Here is a 27,995-nt window from a genome sequence, read left to right on the forward strand (position 1 = left end):
CCGCCAGGGGGGCAAGCAGCCAGCTGCCAGACAGAAGCGCCCTCTGTCTCCAGGGCTGGGACAAGCTGGCTCTGTTTTACCTCCTCCCCCAGGTCTGGGCTTTTAACACTCCTTTCCTCACATGCATGCTAGCAATCCATGGGGGTTCTTGGTTGTTGTTGATGCGAGCTCAGCCTTGGCACGGCGCAGAGAGGGCAAGGAAGGATGAAGTAGGGAGAGAGAGAGGTATGATCAGAGACCGCAGGAGGTTGAACCCTTCTGGTCCTTGAGGTGAGGCATAGTCACTATGCCCTGTTGAGCAGAAAAACAAGGGGAGCCCTCCACGAAGTCTCTCAAATAGGAGCCTCATCTCCAGAATTCCTCAGAAGACTGCGAATACCTTCTTTAATCTTAATCTCGCCCAAGAGCTAGCGAGGATGCACGAATTAGGACTCTGAGGGGTTGGGGTGGGGGAGATGAGAGTAAAATGGAAAGTGAGAGGAGGGATTTAGAGGCCGAGCTGAATGGAGATTGGAGGCATATACAGACTGGGGGTGTGTGTGGGGCATGTTTCTAGAAGATACTGGACTGGAAGGATGGATGGGACCAGGAAGGTGAGGTTTGACATTTGTTTGCTTCAGGGCAGGAGAAAAGAAGGGTAAGTCTGTTGTGGCGAAATGAAGATGCGCCGATGGGTGAGGAGGGAAAGGAGGGGTGGGTGGGCGTGCCCTTTGCCGAAGTTCACGACGGGAAACTCAATACCTCGGGATATACACAGCGGACTCCGGCCTCCCCAGCCCCACCCCCTGGGCTTTTATAAACCTCAGCCCATCCCTACTTCTGCCTGAGGCAAACCCGGAGGGTGAGTATCAAACCAAGGCCTTCTGGAGTGGGGTGAATGAGCGGCCCCATTCTCCAGGAGAAAGTTGAGCTCCTCCCTCCAGGTCCAGGAACTGGGAATTCAGGAAGTGACTTTGGGGCTCTGAAGGAGAGGGTCGGGGGAACTGTTCCTTGAAGCGGATGAACAGGTTGGAAGAGGGTCAGATGTGAGTTAGAGAGGGCTTGGAATTTCCCTATTTCTCCAACACTGACGTCTTAGAACTAAACCTTGGGGGCTTGTAAAGGGATCGCTAATTGGCAGCTTAGTTCCTGCCTCCGACTCGGTAGTTTCAAAGATGGGAGGAGCCCTGTGGCCAGGACCCATTACCGTTAGCTTAACTTCGGAACTGTCTGTATTTTGGAAAGAGTACATATCTTCCTGCTCTCTATACTGAGAAACAACTGTATGTTTTCCATGGGGGGGGGGGCGAAGGACGCTGGTTGAGACAATACCACCTTTGTCATTTGTGTAGATTCCGGGACCCTTAATTGATGGAGTGGGAAGAGGGCATCTCTGAATCACCCTGACACCCCACCTCATTTCAAGAAGATGCTTTAGGAAGAGCTGAGGCAGAAACATTTAGAGTAGCCAGACCCGAAACAGAGGCTGCCAGTCTGATTACCCACAAAGGGAGACACCCTCTCCCCCTAAAAAGCCCACACAGAGGGGCTCTCCAGCCTGAGACTCCTCACAGGGATGGGGCTGGGTCTTCTCTTTTTGGGGTTCTTAAATATCCAACAGAGCTGGGGTAATGAATAGGTAATACCTGGGCACGGTTCCTCCTTAGAGGTTACCTTTGGATGTTCCTTTCTCCTCGACCAGATTCAGATCCACAGTTAGTGGGACAACAAGCTTCCCTATCCCTAGCCTTCTCCATGGCCGCGGAACCGCTGACCGAGCTGGAGATGGCTATTGAGACGGTGGTGAAGACCTTTTTCACCTTCGCTGTTCGAGAGGGAAAGAAGGGCAGCCTCAGCGTCAATGAATTTAAGGAGCTGGCCACTCAGCAGCTGCCTCACCTCCTCAAGGTAACTTGCGGGGACGGTGCTGGGACAGAGAGAAGGTAATTTAGGATGGAATGGGAGGAGCTGCATGGATGTGATTTTGTAAGTACTAGATAACTTGGGTGATACTGTGGGTGTGGCAGTGTGTCTGTGAATGTAATTTCGTTAAGGCCAGTCTTTGAAATACATAACTGTGGAAGACAATAAATGTGGTTAAGTGTATTTGAACAAAAGACTGTATGTGTTTGTTTTCTTGGTCTGTACCTGGGATGATCCCATGATTTCATACTAGACTGGTAACTTCCTCCAAGGATGTAGTTCCGCAAATACTCAATAGCTTGGGGAATGGCCTGAGGCCCAGGGAGTTAAAGTAACTTGCCTCTGGTCATGCAGCTAGTATAGGTCAGAGTTGGGACTTGAGCCTTGATCTTGATATGTCATGTTGCTTCTTATATATGTTTAGATGAATGAAGTCTTGTGATTTTGTGCAATTGGGATTGCTTGGGTGTGATGGAATGTGAGCCCATGTCTCTGACCCCTATAAGATTTAACACTACATTAACAAGACTTTTTTTTTCCCTTCCTGACTAGACCATAACTTCTTTGAGGTTAGAGACCATGTCTTTTATGTTCTTCTTAATATCCCCATAGTGGCTAGGATGGTGTTGGACGTTCAGTAAGTACTTCAAAAAGACTCAAAATCCTAGAACGTTAGATGCAGAAAAAACCTTAGTGATGATCTAGTGCAACCTTTTTGTTTTATAGATGAGTTCATTAAAATCCAAAGATTTTCCCAAGGCCATACAGCTAAACCTTAGAGGTAACATTCCAACTTCTTACCCCCCAAAGAATTGTTTTTTAAACAGCCCTGACAAATAGGTAATCAGAACTGAATACTTGTCAATCAATCCAAGCATTTATTAAGAGTCTACCATGTGCCAGGCCCTGGGCTAAGCCCTGTCACATCTAGTGACAAGGAGCTCATTGTTTTAAATTTCATTATAGACTTTAAAAAATGATTCTGAATGTAAACATTTAAAAATGGACATTTCCACATATGTAGTAGAAAAGAAAAAGGAAAAGAGGATTGTATACCAACATAGAAACTTATTAGTTTCAACCTCTCTGTGAGATCTTTTTGCATACTAATTGTTAGACAACTTATTAGTAGTCATTCCTTCCGGTCTCCTCCATCATCTGTAATTTGATAGGCGTGGTTTCTGTGTATCTAAGTTGTTGACAAATATGATAGCTCTATGGCTGGAGACATGTTGATAGATAGCTTCTATACGGATACTAATCAATCAACACTCTTTGGGTACAGCTATTCAAGCTGCTGTCAGCCTAACTAGTTATCTTCTCTTCCCAAACAACTATATCGTGAGAGGTTTTATAAAATGCCTGTCTTGCTGAAATCTGGGTATCCTACATCGTCATCATCCCCAGATCCTAGTAACTCTGCTAAAAAACCCACACAAATGTCAGGGGTATGTGTGTTTGTGTGTGTGTTTCACTGGACTTGTGATTACATTAGACTAGGGAACTCCCCTTTACTGATTAACATATATTGACTTTTCAGCATGTCATCACTTAACTGGGTCTGAAAATATTTCTCTTTCAAAGAATTACTCTAACACATGATCCAATCAAAATTTAAGTAAAAGTTTTTATTATTCAGCATATAAAGGCATGGCCTGGAGAACTCCCCGAACAAAGGAAAGGGTGATAGTTTTATAGAGGAGAGAAAGGGGGATGGGGGAAGAGACTTAGGACTGAAAAGTTACAGCAGTTTGGAAAATGATGGTGCTAGCTATTTGGGGAGTGGGATACATGAATAATAAAAATTCCACATTTCTAACTTGAGATTATTGTCATTACCTAGTCCTAATCACATAGCAAACATGACTGGCTCCCAACTAAGCTCATGCTAAAAATTTCAAAGTGCCCAGCTTTCTGGGTGTCCGTGACATGTCTGCTTTGTTATCTATTTGACTAACCATTATCTGGTTAATTAAGTACTTTGCTTTTCCAAAGAAAGAGTCTAACTGACCCCAGCAAGTTGATCAACCATATTTCTCCATGGTCAGTGTCCCCCTCAGGGCCAGAGTATCCCTAACTGGACCCAGGCCTACCAGGCTGCTACTACAAGCTACTTAATCTTTTGGGGGGGAGGGGGGCTATGGGGGTTAAGTGACTTGCCCAGGGTCACACAGCTAGTAAGTGTCAAGTGTCTGAGGCCAAATTTGAACTCAGGTACTCCTGACTCCAGGGCTGGTGCTTTATCCATTGTGCACCTAGCTGCCCCCAAGCTACTTAATCTTTTTTTTTAATTAAAAAAAAATTTTTTTTGGTGAGGCAATTGGGGTTAAGTGAATTGCCCAGGGTCACACAGCTAGTAAGTGTCAAGGGTCTGAGGTCAAATTTGAACTCAGGTCCTCCTGAATCCAGGGCCGGTGCTCTATCCACTGCGCCACCTAGCTGCCCCACCCCCCATTACATTTAAAAACAATTTTTAACATTCTTTTTAAAAAATTGAGTCCCCAATTCTCTCCCACCTTCCCTTCTCATTGAGAAGGCAAGCAATTGGATATAGGTTATACATGTTTAGTTATGTAAAATATATTTCCATATTAGTCATATTGTGAAAGAAAACACAAATCCTCCCTCCCAATTAAAAAAAAACAGGAAAAATAAAGAAAGTTTAAAAAGGATGCTTCGTTCTGCATTTAGACTCCAATTCTTTCTCTTGAGTCCCTCAGAAATAATGAGTCCTTCAGAATTGTCTTAGATCATTGTATCACTGAGAATAGCTAACTGATTCACAGCTGATCATCTTAATATATGTACAATATTCTCCTGTTTTGCTTATTTCACTTTGCATCAGTTCATGTAAGACTTTCCAATTTTTTTCTGAAAGCATCCTGCTTATCGTTTCTGATAGCGCAATAGTATTCCATCACAATGATATACTACAACTTGTTCATTCATTCCCCAACTGGTGAACATGCCCATAATTCCCAATTCTTTGCCACCACAAAAAGAGCTGCTATAAATATTTTTGACCATATTAATCCATGTAGTAATTGTCAGAAATTGCTGACATATAAAAGAAAGGGAGGGGGATGCAATCTTATTGATCCCTATTTCTGTGTTTGGAAGAACAGGATCATAGGACCTTGGATTTAAGTGGGGAAGAGCCTTAGAATTCATCAACCCCTTCATTTTACAAATGAGAAAACTAATGCCCAGAGAAGTTATAGGGCACAGTGCTTGGCACACAATAGGGTTTTTTTTGGCAAGGCAATGAAGGTTAAGTGACTTCCCCAGGGTCACACAGCTAGTAAGTGTCAAGTGTCAGAGGCTAGATTTGAACCCAGGTCCTCCTGAATCCAGGGCTGATGCTTTATTCATTGAGCCACCTAGCTGCCCCTTTTTCCTTTGATTTTTAAATCTCTTTGGGATACAGACCTTATAGTGGTGTTGCAGGGTCGAAGAGTACACAAAATTTGATAGCTCTTTGGGCATAGTTCCAAATTGCTCTCCAGAATGTTTGAATCAGTTCACAGCTCCACCAACAGTGTATTACTGTCAGTTTCCTCATATCCCCTCCAACACTTGTCATTTTCCTTTTCTGTCATATTAGCCAATGGGATAGGTGTGAGGTGGTACCTCAGAGTTGTTTTAATTCCCATTTCTCTAATTAATAGTGATTTAGAGATTTTTTTTCATGTGACTATAGATAGCTTTGATTTCTTCATTTGAAAACTGCCTATTCATAAGATTTGACCATTTATCAATTGGGGAATGGCTTAAATTTTTATAAATTTGACTCAGTTATTTATATATTTGAGAGATGAAGCCTTTTTCAGAGAAACTTGCTGTAAAATTTCCCCCCAGTTTTCTGCTTTCCTTCTAATTTTGGCTGCATTGGTTTTGTTTGAGTAAAACCTTTTATTTTTATTTTTATATATTTTTTTAGTGAGGCAATTGGGGTTAAGTGACTTGCCCAGGGTCACACAGCTAGTGTTAAGTGTCTGAGGCCGGATTTGAACTCAGGTACTCCTGACTCCAGGGCTGATGCTCTATCCACTGAGCCACCTAGCTGCCCCTGAGTAAAGCCTTTTTAATTTAATGTAGTCAGAACTATCCATTTTACATCCTATAATGTTTTCTATCTCTTGTTTGGTCATAAATTCTTGCCTTATCCATAGATCTGACAGGTAAACCTTTCCACGATCCCCTATTTTGCTTATGGTATTACCCTTTCTGTCTAAATCATGTATCCATTTTGACCTTATCCACTCTTCCCTCTCTCAGCCCATTCCTCTTTCTCTTATCCCTTTCCCTTCCTACTTTCCTGTAGGGTAGGATAGATTTCTATACCCAACTGAGTGTGTATGTTATTTTCTCTTTGAACCAATTCCAGTGAGAATAAAGTTCAAGCACTCCTCCCCTACCTTTCTCATCTTCCCTTCCACTGTAAAAGACCTTTTGTACCTCTTTTATGTGGGATAATTTACCCCATTTCACCTCTGCCTTTCTCCTTCTCCTAATGCATTCCTCTTTCTCAGCCCTTAATTGTATTTTTTGAGGGGATATTATTCCATCATATTCAACTCACACCCATGCCCCATGTCTATGTATATACTCCTTCTAACTGCCCTAATAATGAGTTCTTAGGAGTTATAAGTATTATTTTCCCATGTAGGAAAGTAAACAATTTAACCTCATCGAATCCCTTATGATTTCTTTTTCCTATATTTACCTTTTTATGCTTCTCCTGAGTCTCATATTTGAAAGTCAAATGGGATTGTAGCTTCAAGGATGGATGGGTCAAGATGGTTTTTTGTTTTGTTGTTTTTAAGGGTGGTGAAGACATAGTTTGCTGGCATCTGGGGACAGGGAGTAGGTGGAAGATTACAGGATTTAAATTCGGGTCTTCCTGACTCCCAAGTCCAACCTCTATCTACCACCTAGTACCACTAGCTACCACAAGGACAAGGTTTTCAGCTAAGAGGTAGGGGAAGCGGAAGCCATAGAAAGTTTAGGGAGCAGTGAAAAGGTTTGGGAAAAGCTGCTTGAGGTTTAATTGTGGAGCTGTTGCAGTCAGGCCCCAGTTGATATTATGTAATATAAATTTGTAGTGGACCCAGTCAGCATGGTTTCTTGATTTTTCTTTCTGGATTTTTGCAGTAACGCTAGAGTAGGAGCAAAGGTAGGTGATGGTGGGAATAATCCACTGGGGCTTGGTAGGCAGTAAGCAGCAGTATGTCAAGGGGGCAAGGGATTTGAAAATATAGGATAGTATTGAATTGAACTGCTTCTAAACAAGTTAGGGAAGGGAGAAGAATACAGTTAGTATAGGGGTCACGGCCTGGGGAAGAACTGAGAGGTAGAGGAATTAGAAGGCATGGTGAGGACAAAGGGTTAGCTAAGGGTCATAAGGCAAAACGAGACATGGAATCACAAAATATCATCAGATAAATGTTTTCAGAGTTCATGAATATAGAAGTGGAACAGTTGTGGGTGACCACAAGATGAAGAGTAGGACCATCTCTGGGTACATCTGATGTGAAATTTAGAAATAGGGGGGCAGCTAGGTGGCGCAGTGGATAAAGCACCGACCTTGGATTCAGGAGGACTTGAGTTCAAATCCAGCCTCAGACACTTAACACTTACTAGCTGTGTGACCCTGGGCAAGTCACTTAACCCTCGTTGCCCTGCCCCCCACCAAAAAAAGTTGTGGAATAGAGTAACTGGGAATTTAAGGTGTTTCAAGGAGCATCAATATGTATCTTCAGGTTCCTTAGGATGAAGGCAGGGATTGAGGAGGAGAGACTATAAATAAATTCATTGAGGAAGGAAAGAGAATATCTAGCTGATGGGTACATGACAGTTACCAGAATCTTGATTGGGTTATAAATATAGATCGAATAGGGCAGCTAGGTGGCGCAGTGGATAAAGCACTGGCCTTGGATTCAGGAGGACCTGAGTTCAAATCCGGCCTCAGACACTTGACACTTAACTAGCTGTGTGACCCTGGGCAAGTCACTTAACCCTCATTGCCTTGCAAAAAACCAAACCAAAACAAAATAAATATAGATTGAATAAATTTCAGAGGAGATTTTACTGAGTGATCTTGGTAGAGGGAGAGTCCAAATGTGGCAATGGGGAGCGAGGAATATCCCAACACCCCCACCATGACTAGTAACCCCGGGGGTGGGGGCTTTGAGTGAAAATTCAACCTGTGCTAGAAGAGTCGCCAGGGATGCTGTGTTATTAGGAGGGAGCCATGTCCCAGTGAGTACAAGTAGATGGAGGGAGTGAGATGGGAAAGCCAATTTGTTAGTTATGGAGCAGGCATTCTAGATAGCACAGTGGAAGGAGTGGGGAGCTCTGGAGTGCGACATTGGAGGGGTTGGGTTGAAGGAGGTGGAAATAAAGACTCCAGCTCAGCTTTCAGAATCCCAGAGATGGAGGTCACGTTGTTGTTGTTTGTCCTTTGTTCTCCAGGAGGACCATGACATTGGGGTGATGTCATGACTTAAGTGGGGGAGGGCTGCGCAAAATCACCAACCTCGCTCTCTCCTCCAGAGCCATCTGGGTCTAGTGGCAAGACATACATTAAGATGACTGGATATGGCCCTGGACAGAGATGGAGAGAGTAGTATAGAATGGGCGTATGTTAATCATTAAGGAATGAGTTCAGGCAGAGTATGGGAGAGAAGATTCCACAAAAGCCAAAGTCACTCAAGTCTCTTCTTAGTCATAGGAGCACATGTTTTCCCAGCCCTGGCATAACACATTGGTCTTCCAGAATTCTTCCTATGAGTCAAGATTATTTTGGACAGAACCCAAGGACAGGCACACACTTGCATTGGCTATCCTGTTTTGGCATTGTCTTGACGCCCCAGCACTTGCAGTAACACTCATTCTGACCAAGGCCTAAAGTCCTTTTCTTTTCTCATTCCCTGTCCCATCTTCCTCATCCTCAAGCTCAGGGTTTATTTATTTGTTTGTTTGTTTGTTTTGCGGGGCAATGTAGGGATTTAGGGTTAAGTGACTTGCCCAGGGTCACACAGCTAGTAAGTGTCAAGTGTCTGAGGTCACATTTGAACTCAGGTCCTCCTGAATCCAGGGCCAGATCTACTGGCCATCTACCTGCCTCCTCCCCCTTTTTTAAAAAACCATTTTAGTGTCTTGAACCGCTTTGGGAGTTTAGTGAAATGAATTCTGATAAAATACATTTACCAGAATATTAAAATAAAACAACGCAAAACAAAAGCTCACAGTCTAGGAGCCCATGCCTAGCTATTAGTAGTTTAGAAAGAACACTGGGTTAGAAGCCTGAGTCCCAGGTCTGCCACTTAATAGCTGGGTGACTTTGAGCAAGTCCCTTCTCTCTGGGCCTTTTGCATCCTCATCTATAAAATTAGGGCAGTGGGATAGATGACCTCTAAGGTCCCTTCTAGTTCAGAATCTGTGATCCTTCCTTTCCAAACGTAACTGAGCCAGAACAGGGCTGAATGAGGTCTCTTCCCCCTTCCTTTTCCCTCTTTCAGATTGTTCTAAGCTAATTTGTTCAGGGAACACTTTTGGATTTTAAATATATTGATTTATAATCAATAAACAATATATTATAATATAATGATTCGTATATAAAAATAGTTATTTGCACATGGTAAATGTATATGATACCATATTTATATTTATATATAAACATATATAAATGCTATGGGTATCTAGGTGACACAATAGATAGAGTTCCATCTTCCTGAGTTCAAATCTGGCCTCAGATACTTATAATCTGTGTGATCCTGGCCAAGTTACTTAATTCTTTTTGCCTCAGTTTCCTCATCTGTAAAATAAGCTGGAGAAGGAAATGGGAAACCACCCTAATATCTTTTTTTTTTTTTTTTTTGTGGGGCAATGAGGGTTAAGTGACTTGCCCAGGGTCACACAGCTAGTAAGTGTCAAGTGTCCAAGGTCACATTTGAACTCAGGTCCTCCTGAATCCAGGGCTGGTGCTTTATCCACTGCACCTCCTAGCTGCACCCCCTAGTATCTTTGCTAAGAAAACCCCAAATGAAGTCATGAAGAATTGGACCCAGCTGAAAAACATCCAAACTACAATAAATGCTGATCTAGGGGTATAGAATTTCCTCACGATAAATGAAGACCTGAGGAAATTTAAAAGCAAAACCAGAGGAAATTAAGTTAATTTTTATACCTCAACCATGCATAATTAGTATATTTTATATACAATTTCATATTTAATATTTAGGAGGAAAAATCCTATAGAAATCCTGTTCTCCATCTCTGGGAACACTAGGTTTTCTTTTCTCAGTACACAGTCTGGACATTCTCTGAAGGTCCCATTTCATCTCCCCTGTGGCTTCTTCTCTGCCCCTCCCCACACACCTTCTGTATCTTCCTAGGACGTGGGCTCCCTGGATGAAAAGATGAAGAGTTTGGATGTGAATCAGGATTCTGAGCTCAAGTTCCACGAATACTGGAGGCTTATTGGGGAATTGGCCAAGGAGATGAAGAAGGAGAAAGCAGCAGAGATCCGAAAGAAGTGAAGCTGACTTGGGGGGGGGAGGTTGGGAAGAGAGTAGGAGCAGGTAAAGAGGTGTTCCCTGTCCCCCTAATAAAGTTGTCTTGAAATATAAGGATACCTTTTCTTGCTCCTCCCAGATTCTTCATACATTCCTTCCTGAGCTCAGGAGAGGGTGCTGGACCTGAGGCAATGACATATTATACTTTAAGGTTTATCAAGAGCTGTTATCACAATCACCCTGTGAATTAGGCAGGGATTCTATTTTACAGATGAAGAAACTGAGGCCAAGAGGTCAAGTGATACCCACAAAAGGCCTAGCTGGTATTGCTTACAGGGACTGGACCAGTGATTTCATCAGTTTAGGAAACTCTGGGGTGAGGAAACTTTATAGCCTGGGAGAGTCACCTCGACCAGGGTCACACAGCCTGTAGGCGTCAGGAGGTGACTTCAACCAAGTCTTCTTGTCTTCAAGGCCATCTCTCTATTCACCACACAATGCTTCCTCTTGTATGGACTATAGTATCATCCAATAAATGTTGTTGAGTGAATGAATGACCAATAGTGATGCAACTCAGGAGGAAGGGGCAAGGGAGGTTGGTGGTTCCGCTCTCCTGAAGAGCTCCTCCTGGAGGCCTGGTTTGGTGGTAGGGTGAGGATGCCCCGTGTTCCGGCTCCGGAAGGCTGGATTATTGCTATCTCTAGTATGGCTATGTCATGTCTGCCCATCATTTGGGATTCAGCCTTAGAATTTTAGACACTCTCTTCCTTTCTCCTCCATGTCTGAGCTTACTGCCTATATTTCCAGATTGATGGTGGGGGTGGGGTCTGGTAGGGGGAGGAATACAGGGCACAGCTACTGCCCATCCTCAAATCCCTTGGAGAAGCTGGGGGTGGGGGTTCTCAGGTTCAAGGTTCTCGCCACAAGAGGGGGCAAGGGCAGGGCAGCCCACAGGGTCTTGGAACAGACTGGAGACTGCACAGAGGGGCTCAGATTGAGAACCCTGGGTGGGGTCGGGGAGGGGGAGATGCCCAACAGCCCCTCAATTGTTTCAGAGCTTTGGAAGAAAGAGCCCACACTCCCCACCTGTGCTTTCCCCTCCATTCTCTCCACGTTACATTTCCCATTCACTATTACAGGGGGGCCATGCCATGAGCTATGGGAGTTGGGGAGGGCTAGATGAGGTTATCTGAGGCTCAAGGTCCAAGGGTCTTGCTCTTCCAAGGAACTTGCTCCAGGGACTGGAGGGCCCTCTGCCAAATCTCTTGTTGGGGGAGGTGGGAACTCAGGATGACAGAAAGGGAGTGGCAGGTAATTCAACCAGTTTGGAGAGTTAGAGTCCCCCCCCCCTCCCCCGAGCCATTTGGGCCCCACTCAACATCTGTCCTGAGATCCTATTCAAAGGAATCTTTAAGGTGCAAAAGAAACCACAGCTCCCAACAGAAGGCAAACTCTGGGTTCTCCACCCCCCCCAATCTTAATAGTATTTTATTTTTCCTAGTTACATATAAAGCTAGTTTTCAACATTTCCCCCCCCCCCCAGGGTTAAGTGACTTTCCCAGGTTCACACAGCTAGTGTCAAGTGTCTGAGGTCAGATTTGAACTCAGGTCCTCCTGAATCCAGGGCTGGTGCTTTATCCACTGCACCACCTAGCTGCACCCTCAACATTTGTTTTTATAAGATTTCTAGTTCCAAATGTTTTCTCCCTCCCTCCATCCCCCTCTCCCCTTCCCTCCTCCCTCCCCAAGATGGCAAGCAATCTGATATAGGTTATATATATGCAATCACATTAAACATATATCTACATTAGTCATGTTATGAGAGAAGAATCAGATCTTATAAAATCTTATAAATCAGATTTTATAAAAAATATTTTTCTTCTAATTAACAAATGTTTGGTTTTATTTTTCCTCTCTCTCCTCTCCTCTCCTTCAATAGAATAAAAGCAGCTCTCATAAATAGGCACTGACAAACAGAATGCAAATTCTCACATTGGCCATTCATGCCCAGAAATCTACTAGGCTGGCTGCTCAACGAGATGCCTTCCTCGGAACTCGTTCCCACCAACCAGCCTGGGACTTCCTCCCCACCCCTTCCCCCAAATGGGAGTAGGCTAGAGTGAGGAGAATTAAAGTTTAACAGACATTAAAATGGATTGAGAGCCGGCCTCAGAGTTAGGAAACTCTGGGTTCAAGTCATTTCCTCCCCCACACAGCAAATCACTTAAACTGTCAATGCTCTTGACAAAGCAGTTTCATTTTGCAGGTGTAGGGAGTCCCCCTCACTGGGAGTTCCCGAGACCAGTGAAATCACAGGATAAGACCAAAAAAAAAAAAAAAAAAGGATGACTGTACACATTTACACAATGTGGGGGCGGGCTCTCGAAAGTACAGCAAAGCTTTGGGTGACTCCCCTCCCCAATCCAGCAGGTCAGGAATCAGCTGCAAAGTGACCCAAGCAACTGAGGAAGGCTGGGGAGAGATTCCCAGCTTCCTCCACTAACCCTTTGTACCATGCCCCTCTCCCTCTTCCCTCTGACCCTCCCCTGTTTCCTGTATCCTGCCTCCTGGAGGTAAGGGGCAAGCTCATAAACCCCTTCCTCATCTCGATGCCACCTGCTGCTGACCATCTTGCCTACCCATCTCCTGGGATTCCTCTCCCTTCCCTACCTCCCACACGGGTTTCCCTGGTTCCTGGGCCTTAAGTTTCCCCCCAATCTTTCTCAGCTGGTCTTCAGATCCCATTTCCCACCCCCCCCCAGCCCCCAGCTCCCATCCCCATCGCCCATTGCTCTCTTGACAGATTCCCCGGGTTCCCTGTCTCCCTTGTTCTGTCTGGGTCAGAGAGGCAGCTGCCCGGCCTGGTTCTGGACTCCTGGTTCCCTCCCTCCTGGCAGTGGGGCGGACCCTCTGGCTCTGAGCCTGGCCTGTACAACAGCTGCTGCTGCCATAACCCAACTGCAAACCCTTCCCCCTCTTCCCTCTCTCCTCCCTGCGATTCTTCTCCTCCTCCTCCTTTCCACTCCCCCAGGTATAAGGGCTGGGCCAGGTGAGCCGGCTCCTCCTGTCTCCGTCCCAGAAGCCCCAGCAGGTAAGTGAGCCCATGTCCTAACCTAATGGGGTCTCTATAACTCTCTCCCCATTCCTGATGCTCTTGGGGATGCCTCACCCCCAACCTTGAGGAGACTTCCTTTGAGGATACTAATATCACCTCACCCCACCTCCTTTAATGTCCAGGGGGTGGGGTCCTGTGGGACTAGGAGACCCAAACATTTTGGGGCTGACGCTTGGAGGATGGGATCACTGGGGTAATGTTTGTGACCAGGGCTGAGGAACTAGAGGGGGCATCATTTCAGGGTCTGGGGGCATCAGGGCTGAGGAGGACTTTAAGGCAAGGGTATCCTGATACAGAAACTCCCTCCTTTCCTAGGGGTGCATGTGTGTCTGTTTCTGGGTGTGGAGGGATGGAGAGCTGGCCCTGACCCTCTCCCCACCTCCCGTTTCCAGCTTCCTGGAGGGAGGGGCAAAGTCATGTGGGTGGGTGGGGCGAGGGGGAGATGGAATCCTCTGCTTCCCCCTCATATCAGATCTCTCACATTTGCCAGGCAGAAGATGAGCCACTGGTCCCTCGGGGACACGCCATAGGAGAAAGCTCCCAGACACCAAAGAAGGGACCCCCGCACCCTCTCACTCACCCAGGTCATCATGGGACAGTGTCATTCTGCCAATGCTGAGGTTGGTTCATTCATTCCCCTGCCTTGTGCCCAAGAATCCCTTGCTAGCCTCTGACCCCTCTTTTCCCTTTTTCCCTGTCCTTTCTGAAGTTCCTTCTTGGACCCTCCACTAACTCCGGGACCCACCTACCTTCCTTCGAACCCGAGCCTCCCTTCCTTCGATTCCCAGGCTTCCCTCCTTTAACTCCCCACACCCTCTTCATCAGGATCCCCAGTGACTTCTGCCCCTTTCCATGGCTTTCTCTGCTGTAGCCTTACGGCTTGGCTTAGAGTTAGTTCCCAAAGACCTCAGAAAAGAACCTGTTCTCTTTTTCCCACATAGCCTGTCACTGGAGAGCCAGCCAGGCAGGACCCACGTGCTGGGACCTGCCCTGGCTAGGAGAGTGGGGGGGGGGGTGTGCAGATTTGCCCAACCTATTACTCAAGGCTTCCCACGTGGGTCTGGTCGGGGCAGAGGGAAGAGCCTGGAACAGGCGAAAAATGGAGAATGATTCTGGACAACGAAGAGGGGCCGGGAGCTGGGGGCTGAGTGAACTGGGCCTCCCTCTTGCCTTGTTTGTATTTCCTAGAATGGCACTGGGAGGGGGGGGGGCTTTGGGAGGTTTCTGTGATTTGGGAAGGAGGATCCAGAAGAGGGAAGAGTATAGGGAGGATTGTTGAAGAGGAAGTTCCAGAGCAAGAAGGTATTTGGACTAATGGATGAACCTATAAATAGTAATAATGTCACTGGTGGGTGGGTGAGGCAGAACACTCTCCATAAATAGGGTGTTCTGTGGTGACCCTGGGTCCCGAGGGTGGGAAGCACTTCTTTGATTTTAGCTCTCTCCTGCCCCGTTCAGGATGCCCAGGAGTTCAGCGATGTGGAACGGGCCATTGAGACCCTCATCAAAAACTTCCATCAGTATTCAGTAGAGGGGAAGAAGGAGACGCTGACGCCTTCTGAGCTTCGGGATCTGGTCACCCAGCAGCTGCCCCACCTTATGCCGGTATGGAAGACCCAAGCATCTGAGCCCTGTGTCCCTGGGGATGTCTGTCCCTGCACTCCCCCATTTCTTGCTCTCCTTTTCCCCCTTGGGCTTATAATAAAGCCTTGTTGATTGAATAGGTTGGGGGAAAGGGCCTCTCCTTGGGCCTATGTCTTTCCTTGGAGGGTTGGAGTGGGGTGGGGTGGGAAGGCTAGGCTGGAGACTGTCTTTCTGAGCTGTGGGTGTCTCCCCTCTGCTCCAATCCCTGTCTTTCCTCAGGGCAGCTGTGGGCTGGATGAGAAAATCGCCAACTTGGGCAGCTGCAATGACTCCAAGTTAGAGTTTGGGAGCTTCTGGGAACTAATCGGAGAAGCAGCCAAGAGCGTGAAGCTAGAGAACTTGACTCGGGGAAACTGAGCCTCCCCCACCACCACCCAGGAGTCTTGGGAAGGGGTGGGAAGCCACCCCACCCTCAGACTGTGTAAACATAAAAATAAAAGTTTCTCTCTTCTACCCCAGCTCCCCACCCTATCCACCTCCTCCCCCCCTAAGACTTTGTGTATACCTTCCTCTCCTACTGGGGCATTCATCCCATTGAATGCTCCCTAGGGTTTTGGGAGGTAGGATTGGGGTCCCTGCAAAGTAGAAGGTACAGGAGGGGAAACAAGGTGGAGGGTCAGATTTTTAGGGACGATGGTGGCATGAACTGGAGTGGAGAGGGCATTCAGAAGGGATCTGGGGACTGATTTAAGGGAGGGATGGGTATGGGGGCTAGGAGATTAGATATTTGGTGCTAAAAGAGCTTCTGGCCCTCACTCCATTCTGAGGTATAACCGTCCAGCCGGGACAGGTCCCTTTCTCCTCCTTTCCTCCTTCCTCTCCCTCTCTTCTTCCACCCACACATCCTGGGACCCTAACCTTTCTAGGGTTTTATCCCTTTAGAAAAGGAAGGGGTGGGCAGAGAGGACAGTAGTTGGCCTGGGACTAGGGAGGGTGTGATTTTGAGGGTGAGGGGGCTTGGTGCTTTGGGCATTTGTGGAATGATGGTCGTTTTGTATCATTTGATTTAATAAAAAAAAAAAAGAAAGAAATATGGTGTTGTGGTTCAAGACTTTCTTCTGCATCTTGGAGGGAGAGAGGACCTGGAACCTCATGGTGAGAATGGGTGTTGGTCATGGCTACTCAGTAGTTGCAAGTAGTAGAAATGAATGACTATCGTTTGTTCCTTTGAGGCTAAACAAGGATGGCTCCTGGACTGGACAGTAGGCTATCTGCTTACCTATCTTGGCTTTGAGCCCTCTAGGTGATTATTTGTTGAGGGGGCCTCTGGGCCTCATTTTATTGGTGCATAATCTGGTAGTCACTGTTTTCCTGGAAATAATAATAGCTTTTATATATGCATATATATAAATGAAAACACACATATATGCATATCTACAAACACATCCATATATGTATATATAAATCTATATATGCCTATGTACATATATATGGATTTACAGTTTACAAAACACTTTACATTATTTCATGTGTTACTTATAACAATTCTGTAAAGTAGATAGTAGAGGTATCATCATTCCCATTTTGCAGATGAGAAAATAGCTGCAGAGATGTTAACTGATTTATCTAAGGTCACACAGCTTATTGGTAGAAGAGCCGGGATTTGAACCTAGCTCTCCTAACTCCAGAGACAGTGCTTTCCCCCAAATATCACAGCTACCTTTCTTGGTTTCCAGAGAGACTAGGTGTGGTAGGGGGGAGTGAAGGAGCCAGGTATCCCATCACAATTTTTTTGGTGCCTAGGAAGGGCAATGAAGGAAAGGAAGGAATTGTCTAAGAAAAGGGTGAAAATGCCTAGGACCCTTTGCGGAAGGAAGGCTGGGATTTTGAAGTAGTGGGGACTGGGTTGATCCCCAGTTGGGTCCAGAATGCAAGGCTCCAGGGGTTCTGTTGTTCTCTGACTAAATGAGCAGGAAGCCCAAGGCCTAAGGAATTCAGCTTTGGGTATGGAATGTAAGGGCTAGTCTGGTTCCCTGTCCTGCCCAAGGCTGGGCTGGGCCGGGCCAGGCTGGTATGCTAACTGGTCTGTCTGCAAGGGTGAGTTATGGCCACTGAAACTAGTCCCCAGAATGACCCAGGTGAACCAGGTGGCTGATGACAGCCCCTTTCTCTGCTACTTCAGGGAGGGATGACTAAGGTGGGGAATAAGAGGGAGGGTAAATTGGGGGAGAGCCAGCCTCCCTGGCACACCCTTTCGGAGCGGGGGGGGGGGGGGGGGGGGGGGGGGGGGGGAGGTGTGTGTCTCTTTAACAAGGGCCCAACCCCACGGCCAGGTAAAGCTTGAGTTAAGTCTCTTTATATCCCCACTCAGCCAGCTCAGTCAGGCAAATCAGGGAGGGAGTTAGGGGAGACTTTGGGAAGAAGTCAGGGAGGAGTCTGGGCAGGTCCAGGAACTACTTGGCAGTACCTGAAGTCAGGCCGGAGAGACCCGCTGGAGGAGGAGGACTCAAGGAGGCAGGTGAGACCGGGAGAGCCTTGGGGCTAGTGGGAGAAGGGAAGGAGTGAGACGGTGGAGTGCCGAGTCCGAGGGGAGGAAGGGAGAGTGCAGCAGAGCCAGCAGAGCTGGGGTAAGGGCAGAGCTCTGTGGTTGAGGTTAGGGGGGAGGGGGAGAGGGCAGACCAGGCCAGGAGTGAGCCTGGAGGGAACAGGTAGTTAATGATTTATTTAGGGAGGGCCAAGTTTGGGTGAATAGGGAGGCAGAGCCAAGTGGAGCAGTACAGACGGACGTTATTGGAGGAGCAAGCAGGTGGGAGGACCCTGAGCCCAGGTAGACCAGATCCATCCTCGGTTATACCAGGTCAATGACCAGGAGGCCTCAGTGCCCACTCCTGGGGGAAGAAAAAGCAAGATCAAGTAAAATGAAAGCAAGTTTCACCCCTCACAATCCTCCCAGCTCCCTGTGTACAGGCCTAGTTCCCTTTTGGGGGTGGGGAGATGAACAGAATCCAAAGAGGGGAAAAGCGGGGCCTAGTGCAGGCGAGCATGAAGGGAGTGGTGACAGGAGGAGGTGCAAGGGATCAGGATAGCTGGGGGGGAATGGGGGAAAGAACAGCTTGGGCTTCTTCACCTGGGGAAGGAAACAAGTTTTAGCTTGAACCACTCTGCGTGGTGTGGACACACCTGTACAGCTCAGCCTCAGATAGTACCTTCCCAACCAATTCTAGGAACCAGGGGTACCTGGGTGTAACCCAGGTACCTTAGACTCCTCAATGGTTCCAAGGGGCTGAGAAGAAGCTAGGGGTGTGTGGGTGTGTGTGTAGCTGTACCTGGATCTGGAATGGAATTAGACTCACCTTCAGGTGCTTTCATACTTTCAACATCATCCAAAAGCAGGGAGAGGGCAGGTATGTGTGTGTTTGTGGGGGAGATAGATCTAAGGGGGATGAGGCAAGAATGGTGAAGATGTATCAGTAAAATCAATGGTTTAAGGATTCCCAGAGTTGATATGGTTGAGAGGCATCATGTGAGAGCGGATCTCTTAGTGCTTATGGGCCCAAGGGGAATTCTGGGAAATGAGCTGGAGTAGGTGGAAGGAGATGGGGTGCAGTGGGCAAGATGTCACAAAGCTAGGGCTGGAGAGTTCTCAACAGCCTTGAGAATAGTGCAGAACAGTTCATGGCCCAGAGCAGATTCTACCATCTTCAGGAGAGGAGGGATTCTGGGGCTGGAGCTCTGAATGAATGAATGAATGAATGAATGGCCTCTCCCTCCTATACAGTATCTATAGGACAAGAATTCTAAGCTGGGCAGAGTAGGGAGGTAGAAGGGAGGGTCAAAATTGACGGTGGGTCTCCAAGCTGGGTTCTGAGGAGAGCAGGGTATGTGTCAGGTTCTTGGAGTAATTGAGAAGAATTTGATTTAGAGTGAAAACTGGCTAAGGGTGGAGTGGCTATGGGAGGGGAGGGGCATATCGGAAGGCAGGTCAAGGCGCCTCTAAATCTGCCACAGGTGTTTTAGAGAGGTGAGTGAGGGAGTTGAGCTGCCAAAGGTAGGAGGCAGGGGGAGTGGGGGGAGAGATGGTTTGGAGGAACAGCTTGGGGGTATTGTTGAAAACTGTGGAGTTTCTGGGTGGGGCGGGAAGGGGCCTAAGGGTCAGGAGTGCAGCTGGCAAGAGGAACATTTGGGGGGGGGTGAGAAGGGAAGGGAGGGAAAGAGAGCCGAGGATTAGGAGTTTCAGGGAGATATGTGTTGGGGGGTAATTTGGTCTTTGGTCTTTTTTGGAGAAGTCAGCAAGGCTTCAGTGGGGCTGTGAACATGGTTGGAGGGCAGAGGAGGGGACATTTGTGTCCTTGGACACAAATGAATCAGCCTAGGAGAAGGCCAAGACTCTGAGAGACTGAGACCCCAGATGAGAGATCCCTTACTGAGGTTTCTCTGCCCACGCTGAGGGAGGGATTTCTGAACTGGGAAAAGGATTCTATTCCTAAACTCTACCTTGCCCTGCTCCACTAACACTCCAACCTTCTCGTTTCCCCTTCTACTTGAGTACAGGCGGGAGACCCCGCCAAATGGCAAAGTCCAAGCTGCACACACCCCATGCACATCCTCTCCCCAGATCTGCTCGGCCTAAGACTCTCCAAAAGGGGTTGGGATCAGCAGGAGGGTGGGGTGAGCAGAGTTAAAGCGGGGGAGGCAGTGGAATGGGAGAGGACGGCTGTGGGCTGGGTGAATGAAGGTGGTTAGGGATGGGCCTAGTGGCCAAGCCAGTCTGCCACCCCCAGGGGAGAAGAGAAGGTAATGATGCCTTGCATTTCACTGCTCTCTGAGGATTTCTAGGTATCTTTCAGATGCTATCTATCTCCTGGGTTGCCCATGTTACATAGGGAGCAAGGGTGGAGTGTATTGGGGTGGATGTTCTGAGCAGTGCATGAGAACCAAGGCACAGAGAGGGGCAGCCCTAGGAAAAAGACTCCCCAGGGTGGTCCAGAGACCAATTGAGGACAGAGGAGCCAGATCTTTCAGCATTCCCCCCCCCTCCCATTTTTGCCTTCCCTATCTTAGTTTCAGGGCAGCCCTGGGAAGGACCCTTCTGGTTAAAGAAATACCATGAGGAAGGAAGGAAGGAAGGAAGGAAGGAAGGAAAGGGTGGTTGGGAGGTAAGTGAGGAGAGGGAACAGAGGGACACCATCTGATAAACTGGTATGTCCCCCACCCTTTCCTTTCTCTGTCTCCTCCCCTTTTGGGGACTTAGTCCTGAGATGAAGGTCGGTACTCTCTGAAGCCTGGGATAGTTTCCGTGGGATTTGGGTCTTTCTGATCTTCTTCCCATGCGGAGCCTCCCTTCTTTCCCCTGGTCCTCAGATCCTTTTGGGAGCAGGCTTGGCCCCTGACTCTGCTAGGTTGATCTTTGTTTTCTTGGGAGAAGGTCCAACAATGCAGGTGTCCCTTGAGATTCTCCCCCTCCACATACACTTAACTGAACCCTTCCTATTCCCCCAGTACCCTTTGTGCCCCCAAACTGACATTAATCTCTTTCCTGACTGAATTCAGGCCCCTAAGGGCTTGTGGGAAGGAGCTAAGGAAGAGAGTGGGGGGAAGGGGTTCCTAGTCAAAGAGGGGGCAGTGACCAACCCAACTGAGTTCAATTTCATCCAACAAACATTAATTTTTATTCTATTTATTCTACTGTGTACAGGATACTATGTTTGGGGCAGGTGTGTGTGTGTGTGTGTGTGTGTGTGTGTGTTACAAAGATGAGTAAGCCAAGGTTCCTGACCTGTAGATTCCAATCTAGTAGGAAGGATGACACATGTCCAAGTGGATTTTTTACATACCGTAACATGATAAGAACACATGTCAAAGCAAGGACAGTTGTTTCTGACTAGATCAGGAAAGACTTGATGGAAGAAGGAGTATGTGAGCTGAGTCCTGATAGAGGTAGTGTGGTACAGTGGAAAGCACAGGTCAGAGGACCTGACTTTGCTCTACAGTTTTTCATCTGTGTGACCTTGGACAATGTGATTACCTTCCCTGGGCTATGGTTACCTTATCCATGCGATGGGTGGGTTGGACTAAGTGATCTCCAAGAACTCCAGCTCCAAGTCCTATGATCTAAGAAAAATGGGATTCTAATGCCTGCCCTTTCCCTTCCCTCCCAACCCATGCTTTCTTCCTTAAAAGTCCCTTAAACATCGATGTTCATAAGCTCTTGATAGGTCCCAGAATGCATGCCTAGGACCTAGAATACTGATGGTCAGGACTTGAGGGAAGAGTGGAATGGGGGACAAGGGCATAATAATTATCCATTTAACACTTTGACTTTCTTGGGGAACTCTGTTAAACATGAGGAATATAAATTCACAGTTTTTGCTTTCAAGGAGTTTCTAACCTAGCTGGGGAGACAAGACAGTGCATGTTAGTTAACTACTAATAGCAGGAGGAGGTATGTGGTGAAATGTAGGAGCAGTATCTTGATAAATGAATATTGCAGGAGTTCAGAACTTGGGAAGCTGGGGTGGTATTCAAATAGTTAAAAAAAGGCATAAGGGTTAGGGGATACCTGGCTGGGAGAGTAGTTTGAGGGCTACTTGTACTATACACATCCTAGATTTTCTGGGATAGGTTTAATTTCAAGAAACGAAAAATATATTTACTTAAAAATTTTTTTTTGTGGGGCAATGAGGTTTAAGTGACTTGCCCAGGGTCACACAGCTAGTACATGCTAAGTATCTAAGGTCGGTTAAGTATCTCAGGTCCTCCTGAATCCAGGGCTGGTACTTTATCCACTACACCACCTAGCTGCCTCCCAAATGTATTTGCTTTTTTTCCCTTTTTCTTTTGTTGGGGGGACAATGAGGGTTAAGTGCCCAGGGTCACACGGCTAGTATGTGTTGTGTCTAAGGTTGGATTTGAACTCAGGTTCTCCTGAAGCCAGGGCCGGTGCTTTATCCACTGTGCCACCTAGCTGCTCCCCAAACGTATTTACTTTTAATCAATCAATCCATCAACAAGCATTTATGAAATGCTTACTTATTAGGTGCTAGGCAACACTTCATGAAGCTAACATTCTATAATAACATTCTACAGTAACAAGGTGCTAATATTCTACAGTGACATTCTGCATCATACAATAAGGTATGTATAAAGCAAATGAAAATTCATTTGGGAGGGGGGAATCAGGAAAGGCCTTGAATTTTGAAGGGAGATAAGGATTGTAAGCAGGGGTGGTGAGGAGAGAGGGTATTCTAGGCATGGGGGACAGCTGATGCAAAGAACAAGAGGTAGGAGATGGCATATAGAGTGTCATGTGTGAGGAAGGGCAGGAAGGCCAATTTGGCTGGATCATAGAATTTGGGAAGGGGAATAAGGTGTAATAGGGTTGGAAAAGCAGGATGGAACCAGATCATTGAGGACATTAAGAGGAGCTTTATTTTATCCCAGAGGGAATAGAGAGAGTCACTGGAGGTTTTTAAGCAAGGAAGTGACTGGTCTTTTAGGAATATCACTTTGGCAGTTGAGTGGAGGATGAATTAGAGAGAGAAAAAATTTCAGCCAAGACAATCAATTAGGAGGCTATCGAATGAGCCCAGGTGAGAGGTTGATGAGAATCTATCCTAGAGTGGTTGTCATATGAGTGGAGAGAAGGGGGCAGATTTGAGAGGGGTGGAGGCAGAATCTATAAGACCTGATGATTGATTGATATAGAGGTACTGAATCAGACAGTGAATAGTCAATGATGACTCAGAAGCTGAGAACCTGGATGACTAAGATGATGGTGATTTTTACAGAAATAGGGAAGTTAGGAAGAGGGGTGATTATTTGGGGGAAAGATAATTTAGTTCTGGTTTGGACACGTTGAGCTCAAAATATTGAATGCTGAGTTTTAAAAAAGTATTGAGTTGGGGGCAGCTAGGTGGTGCAGTGGATAAAGCACCAGCCCTGGATTCAGGAGGATCTGAGTTCAAATGTGACCTCAGACACTTGACAACTTACTAGCTGTGTGACCCTGGGCAAGTCACTTAACCCTCATTGCCCCTCAAAAAAAAAGTATTGAGTTCAAGATATTTACGGTTCATCTAATTGGAAATGGCTAATGGGCAGTGGTATGGTACTGGAGATTAGGAGACTAGGGCTGGAAAGAGAGATCTGGGAATCATCTGCCTAGATATAATCACTGAACCCATGGGAACAGATGAGATCAGACAGGGTTCTGTGAAATGTCTTTTGTCAGACTTTGTGTCCCAAGTTTTGGTTTGGAAAAAAATGGCTGCTGTTGGCATAAGGAAAACCAAGGAGGCAGGAGTAGATGAGGCATGCGGGCTGGAGGAGAGTGCGGATGCCGGGAGAGCTTTGCTTTTGAGCTTTCATCCTTGCTGAAAGCCCTATTTTAGTTGCTCCCAGGCACTGGGAGTAAATTAACAGGCCCAGACTGGACCTGGACATTGAAGGTGATTTGATTATCTAAAAGCAGGCAGGAGGGTCAGGAAGAGGACTTCATTAGTACATAAATGTTCAGGAAGCAATGGAATGGTCCTAGTCAGAGCATCTGTATGTAGACTAGTATCTTCCATCTTAGGTTCCAGGCAGGCCTTGGAGAATGAGTAGTGGGTAAGGATGGGCATCCAGACCCTGGAGCTGGAATGTCCTCCAGTCTACAAATCTGTACCTCCTAACTCACCTAGGATGAGCAAAAAGGGATAGAAGTAAAAGCTCTGACGTATATTAGATATGTGACTTTGGACAAATTACTTATCTTCTCTGAGACTCAGTTTCCTTATCTCTAAAATGGGAATAATAATATGTTCAGGCAGGCGACAAGCATTTATTAAGTGTTTACTGTGTACCAGTCACTGTGCTAAGTTCTTTTTTGGGGGGGGCAGGGCAATGAGGGTTAAGTGACTTGCCCAGGGTCACACAGCTAGTCAGCATTTGAACTCAGGTCCTCCTGAATCCAGGGCCAGTGCTATATCCACTGTGCCACCGAGCTGCTCCTGTGCTAAATTCTTTGAGCACAAATACAAACAAAACCAAAGATATTTCCTGCCTTCAAGGAGCTGACTTTCTTTTTCTTTTCTTTCTTTTTTGGGCAGGGCAATGAGGGTTAAGTGACTTGCCCAGGGTCACACAGCTAGTCAGCATTTGAATTCAGGTCCTCCTGAATCCAGGGCCAGTGCTATATCCACTGTGCCACCTAGCTGCTCCTGTGCTAAATTCTTTGAGCACAAATACAAACAAAACCAAAGATATTTCCTGCCTTCAAGGAACTGACTTTCTTTTTCGGGCAGGGCAATAAGGGTTAAGTGACTTGCCCAGGGTCACACAGCTAGTAAGTGTCAAGTGTCTGAGGCTAGATTTGAACTCAGGTCCTCCTGAATCCAGGGCCAGTGCTTTATCCACTGTGCCACCTAGCTGCCCACAAGGAGCTGACTTTCTAATAGAAGACAATACCTAAAAGGAAAGCAGGAAAACTCAGGGTTTGTATAGAATAGTTGTGAGGAAAGCATTTTATAAACCTTTGAGTGTTATGGAAACAGGAGTAGGTGCAGTTATTAATAATTATTGTTATTATTACTTCCCTCCAAGTAATGGGGAGGTGGGACAGTACTGTGGCTTGTGGTTAGTGTTAGTTTGGAGAGTGAGGAAGATCTGAGTTCAGATCTACCCTCTCTCTGACAGTTCCTAGCAGTTTAACTACAGGCAAGTCATTTCACCTTTCTTTGCCTCCATTTCCACATTTGTAAAAAAGGGGAGGATAATAATGGTTGTTGTCGGAGGTTTTGCAAACTTCCTCTAAGTGTCGGTTATTATTATGTGGGGCTTGTGCCGAATTATTAGATTAACTTGGGCACGGGTGGTGAATCACAGAGCAGATCCTGCCTGCCACCCCCCCCTCCCATCCCCCACTCACTACACCTTCCCTCATATCCTGTTATTCAGGATACTAGGATGTTGGGATGTGCGTCTGTCCTGCACTCTGGGCTGTGGGGAGGAAGCCGAATTGTGGTGGCTTAGTAAGAGTGATGTCCTAGAACAGCTGGGCTCAGTGGCCGAGGCTGGGTGTGCCCGGAGGAACGGAGGGATTGGGTCTGGAGAAAGACCTTGGCTCCATTTCGTGTAACAAGAGGATTCCCAGAACTAGAGCTAGGGCGGAGAGTTGTGAGCCAGGGCCAGTTTGGAGGGGGTTGCTTAAAGAGAGAGGAGCTACCTCGGTGCTAGAGGTCTCCCAGAAGAGATCGGAGAACCACTTGTTGGGGATTGCTGCTAAGGTACGGTTTGAGCTGGATGACCTGTGTGGGTAGCTGGGGGGTGGGGGGTCCCTTCTAATGATGAGATTCTCACATTCTATGTGAGCCTGTGCCATGGAGCACAGTGGGGTATGGGGTGCGGATTGTGGGGCCTGTCTAGTTGGAAAGGGCCCCAGAGATACAGCAGCGGGTGGCTGCAGCTGTGGCCACAGCTTTAGGCACTTTGCCTGTGACCGTGTGTGTGTGTGTGTGTGTGTGTGTGTGTAGGGGGAGGTTGTGGGTCTCTCTGCAACTAATCTCAGTCTAATCTTGGGGAAGTTATTCCACTCTGAATTTGGGCTGGGGGAAAGATGGGGGGAGGATCTCCCTATAAATCTAATCCCAGGAGGTGTGTGTGGGATTGGGAAAATTATTCCACTCTGAATTTGGGCTGGGGGAAAATGGGGGGAGGGTCTCCCTACAAAATCTAATCCCAGGACGTCTGTGTTCGGTTGGAAAAATTATTCCGCTCTGAATTTGGGCTGAGGGAAAAGCCTGGGAGAGGGTCTCTAACCCCCGGAAGGTGTGGGTGGGAGGGGTCTGAGGATACCTGGGAGGGGCTAGGGTGTGGATTGGGAGGGGCTGTCAATTAGAGTCGGTCTCTCTTCCCACGGGAGCCTCTCTCACAGTTGGGGTTCTGCTATGCTCCTAGCCTCGGGCCCGAGGCTGGGGAGGAACTGGAAGGACCTGTCTGGGTGGTTGGATGGGGGAAACACCTGGAATGGGGGAGCCACATAATTCTCATTCCAGATTGTAGCCCCTACACCCACCCTCCCCTCTGTTCCCAGGGCCAGAGAGCGCTCTCTTACCTCCTCCCGGTGGGGGAGCGCTTCCTCCCTCCAGGGTCGGGAGAGGCGGGCCGGCCCTGTGGGGCGGAGGCTTGCCCCAGGAGGGCTTTCCTTTATCCCCACTCCTTCCCTTCAGACCTTTGAGCAGGTGAGATGGCCGAGGAATGCTATACAGAGCTGGAACAGGCGATCCAAGTCCTGGTGGTGAACTTTTACAAATACGTTTCCAAGCACAGCCTCGTTCGGAACAAGATCAGCAAAAGCAGTTTCCGAAAAATGCTGCAGAAAGAACTCAACCACATGTTGACAGTAAGGGATTGGACCCCTTTCCATTCCCGCCCCCCACCCCCACCCCCACCCCCACCCACAGGGAAATTTCCCAGAGGGCTGTGGGCTGTATGCCCAGGAGGCCTGGAGTGGGGCTGGTGGACAGACCTTCCTTTGTTTTGAAATCTCTAAGGGGAAAGAGGGGGGCGGGAGGTGGGAGGTGGTAAGTGACTGCCGCCTCAACTGAGTGATAGGCTCGGGACCCTGCAGGTCACTTAGTCCAGCTTCCTCATTTTACAGATTAGAAAACTGAGGCCCAGGGAAGGGGGAGTAACTAGGTCAAGGGCACAGAGGTTGTAAATAATAGGGACTCAGGTCCTCTGATTCAAATCCAGTGGTCTCTCCCCATATATCCCACTGCCTCTGGCCCTGGACTCTGACCTTGGCTGCCCAGCTTGCCCCCAATCCCCAGGGGCCCTTTACCACTGGTCTTACTGACCATTGCCTCCCTCCCAGGACACGGGCAACAGGAAGGCAGCTGACAAGCTCATTCAGAACCTGGATGCCAACCACGACGGTCGGATCAGCTTTGATGAGTATTGGACCTTGATAGGTGGAATCACCAGCCCAATCGCCAATCTCATACGCCAGCAGGAGCAGCAGACCAGCGGCTAGCAGCACTTTTCTCCTTCTCTAGAGCCTCCCCCTCCCCTCCCCTCCCCTCCCCTCCCCTCCCCTCCCCTCCCCTCCCCTCCCCTCCCCTCCCCTCCCCTCCCCTCCCCATTATACCAGGGCATTCTGGCCTTGAACTTCAGTTTTTCAGGCTGCAGTCTTCTTCCAGGCCTTGCTCTTTCTCACCTTCCCCTTTCCTCCATCAACTGTTCATCTCATCCCTAATGAATTGGGGGAGGTTGAGATATTCTGGGGACCCCCCTTTGGGGAGTCTCAGGGTCCCTTCCACTTCACCACTTTGGCCACCTCCTCCCCTCCTTTCCTTGGCTGTGTTTAGCTGAAATAGTCTCTGGGTCTCCTCTTGGTTGGAGGCTTTGATGACTCCTGGCATCTTTAGTGCCAGCAGCATCAGCTCATTCTCAAACCCTCTGTCCTCAGTGAAGTGGGAATAAAGGAATACCTGGTGGGGGGGACCCTCTGCCCCTTAGCCTATTAGTGACCCCAGAAGAGGCTTCTGCCTCACCTCCTCTTCTCTAACATTTTTCAATAAAAGCCAGATTTGGAGTCTAAACGCCCCTCACCCTGGTACCCCTGTGTCACTCATTAAATCTCCCTGCTTCCTGTTGGTTCACCTCCCTTCATCATTAAAGGTTCCTGAATTCCTGAGCATGGAATCAAGGAGGGAGCTCTGAGAGATAAGTAACTGAAGGATATGCTGAGAGATCAGTGCTTTTAATACATGTTTATTGATTGATTGGTTGAGGGTTGAAGAGGGATTCAGAAGTTCTTGATTTTAGCACATGCCTTGGACCGGGCATTTATTCATTCATTCTTTCAACAAGCATTTATTAAGGGCTTACAATTT

At 47.4% G+C, this 27,995-nt stretch overlaps 3 protein-coding genes across 12 annotated transcripts; all 3 read left to right on the top strand.

The window, feature by feature from the left end:
* The first annotated feature begins 18 nt into the window (after nt 1–18).
* S100A13 (S100 calcium binding protein A13) lies at nt 19–10,535 on the top strand. 9 transcript variants are annotated; one of them, XM_044002661.1, is made up of 3 exons: nt 19–92; nt 1,682–1,887; nt 10,302–10,535. In XM_044002661.1, exons 2-3 carry the CDS (start codon nt 1,735–1,737, stop codon nt 10,443–10,445), a joined length of 297 nt encoding a protein of 98 aa, XP_043858596.1. In that variant the 5' UTR covers nt 19–92; nt 1,682–1,734; the 3' UTR covers nt 10,446–10,535. The 9 variants fall into 9 exon arrangements, with proteins under 9 accessions (XP_043858596.1, XP_043858589.1, XP_043858595.1 ...); XM_044002654.1 differs by lacking the exon at nt 19–92 and adding an exon at nt 104–225; XM_044002660.1 differs by lacking the exon at nt 19–92 and adding an exon at nt 153–270.
* A 2,442-nt stretch (nt 10,536–12,977) lies between these two features.
* S100A14 (S100 calcium binding protein A14) lies at nt 12,978–16,183 on the top strand. 2 transcript variants are annotated; one of them, XM_044002665.1, is made up of 5 exons: nt 12,978–12,994; nt 13,453–13,512; nt 14,027–14,156; nt 14,995–15,141; nt 15,400–16,183. In XM_044002665.1, exons 3-5 carry the CDS (start codon nt 14,127–14,129, stop codon nt 15,535–15,537), a joined length of 315 nt encoding a protein of 104 aa, XP_043858600.1. In that variant the 5' UTR covers nt 12,978–12,994; nt 13,453–13,512; nt 14,027–14,126; the 3' UTR covers nt 15,538–16,183. The 2 variants fall into 2 exon arrangements, with proteins under 2 accessions (XP_043858600.1, XP_043858599.1); XM_044002664.1 differs by lacking the exon at nt 12,978–12,994 and having other exon boundaries at nt 13,359–13,512.
* A 1,319-nt stretch (nt 16,184–17,502) lies between these two features.
* S100A16 (S100 calcium binding protein A16) lies at nt 17,503–27,710 on the top strand. Its single transcript, XM_044002666.1, has 3 exons — nt 17,503–17,638; nt 26,328–26,500; nt 26,975–27,710. Exons 2-3 carry the CDS (start codon nt 26,345–26,347, stop codon nt 27,131–27,133), a joined length of 315 nt encoding a protein of 104 aa, XP_043858601.1. The 5' UTR covers nt 17,503–17,638; nt 26,328–26,344; the 3' UTR covers nt 27,134–27,710.
* Nucleotides 27,711–27,995: the final 285 nt, after the last annotated feature.

The sequence above is a fragment of the Dromiciops gliroides genome, chromosome 4 (assembly GCF_019393635.1).
Source record: "Dromiciops gliroides isolate mDroGli1 chromosome 4, mDroGli1.pri, whole genome shotgun sequence".
Classification (NCBI taxonomy): Eukaryota; Metazoa; Chordata; class Mammalia; order Microbiotheria; family Microbiotheriidae; genus Dromiciops; species Dromiciops gliroides.

Coding starts and splice junctions, on each gene's coding strand:
- S100A13 (XM_044002654.1), top strand. CDS start 126: ATGCTAGCAATCCATGGGGGTTCTTGGTTGTTGTTGATGCGAGCTCAG. Junction 226..1,681: donor TGAAGTAGGGAGAGAGAGAG/GTATGATCAGAG, acceptor CTCCTCGACCAG/ATTCAGATCCACAGTTAGTG. Junction 1,888..10,301: donor AGCTGCCTCACCTCCTCAAG/GTAACTTGCGGG, acceptor GTATCTTCCTAG/GACGTGGGCTCCCTGGATGA.
- S100A14 (XM_044002665.1), top strand. CDS start 14,127: ATGGGACAGTGTCATTCTGCCAATGCTGAG. Junction 14,157..14,994: donor GTCATTCTGCCAATGCTGAG/GTTGGTTCATTC, acceptor TGCCCCGTTCAG/GATGCCCAGGAGTTCAGCGA. Junction 15,142..15,399: donor AGCTGCCCCACCTTATGCCG/GTATGGAAGACC, acceptor GTCTTTCCTCAG/GGCAGCTGTGGGCTGGATGA.
- S100A16 (XM_044002666.1), top strand. CDS start 26,345: ATGGCCGAGGAATGCTATACAGAGCTGGAACAGGCGATCCAAGTCCTG. Junction 26,501..26,974: donor AACTCAACCACATGTTGACA/GTAAGGGATTGG, acceptor CCTCCCTCCCAG/GACACGGGCAACAGGAAGGC.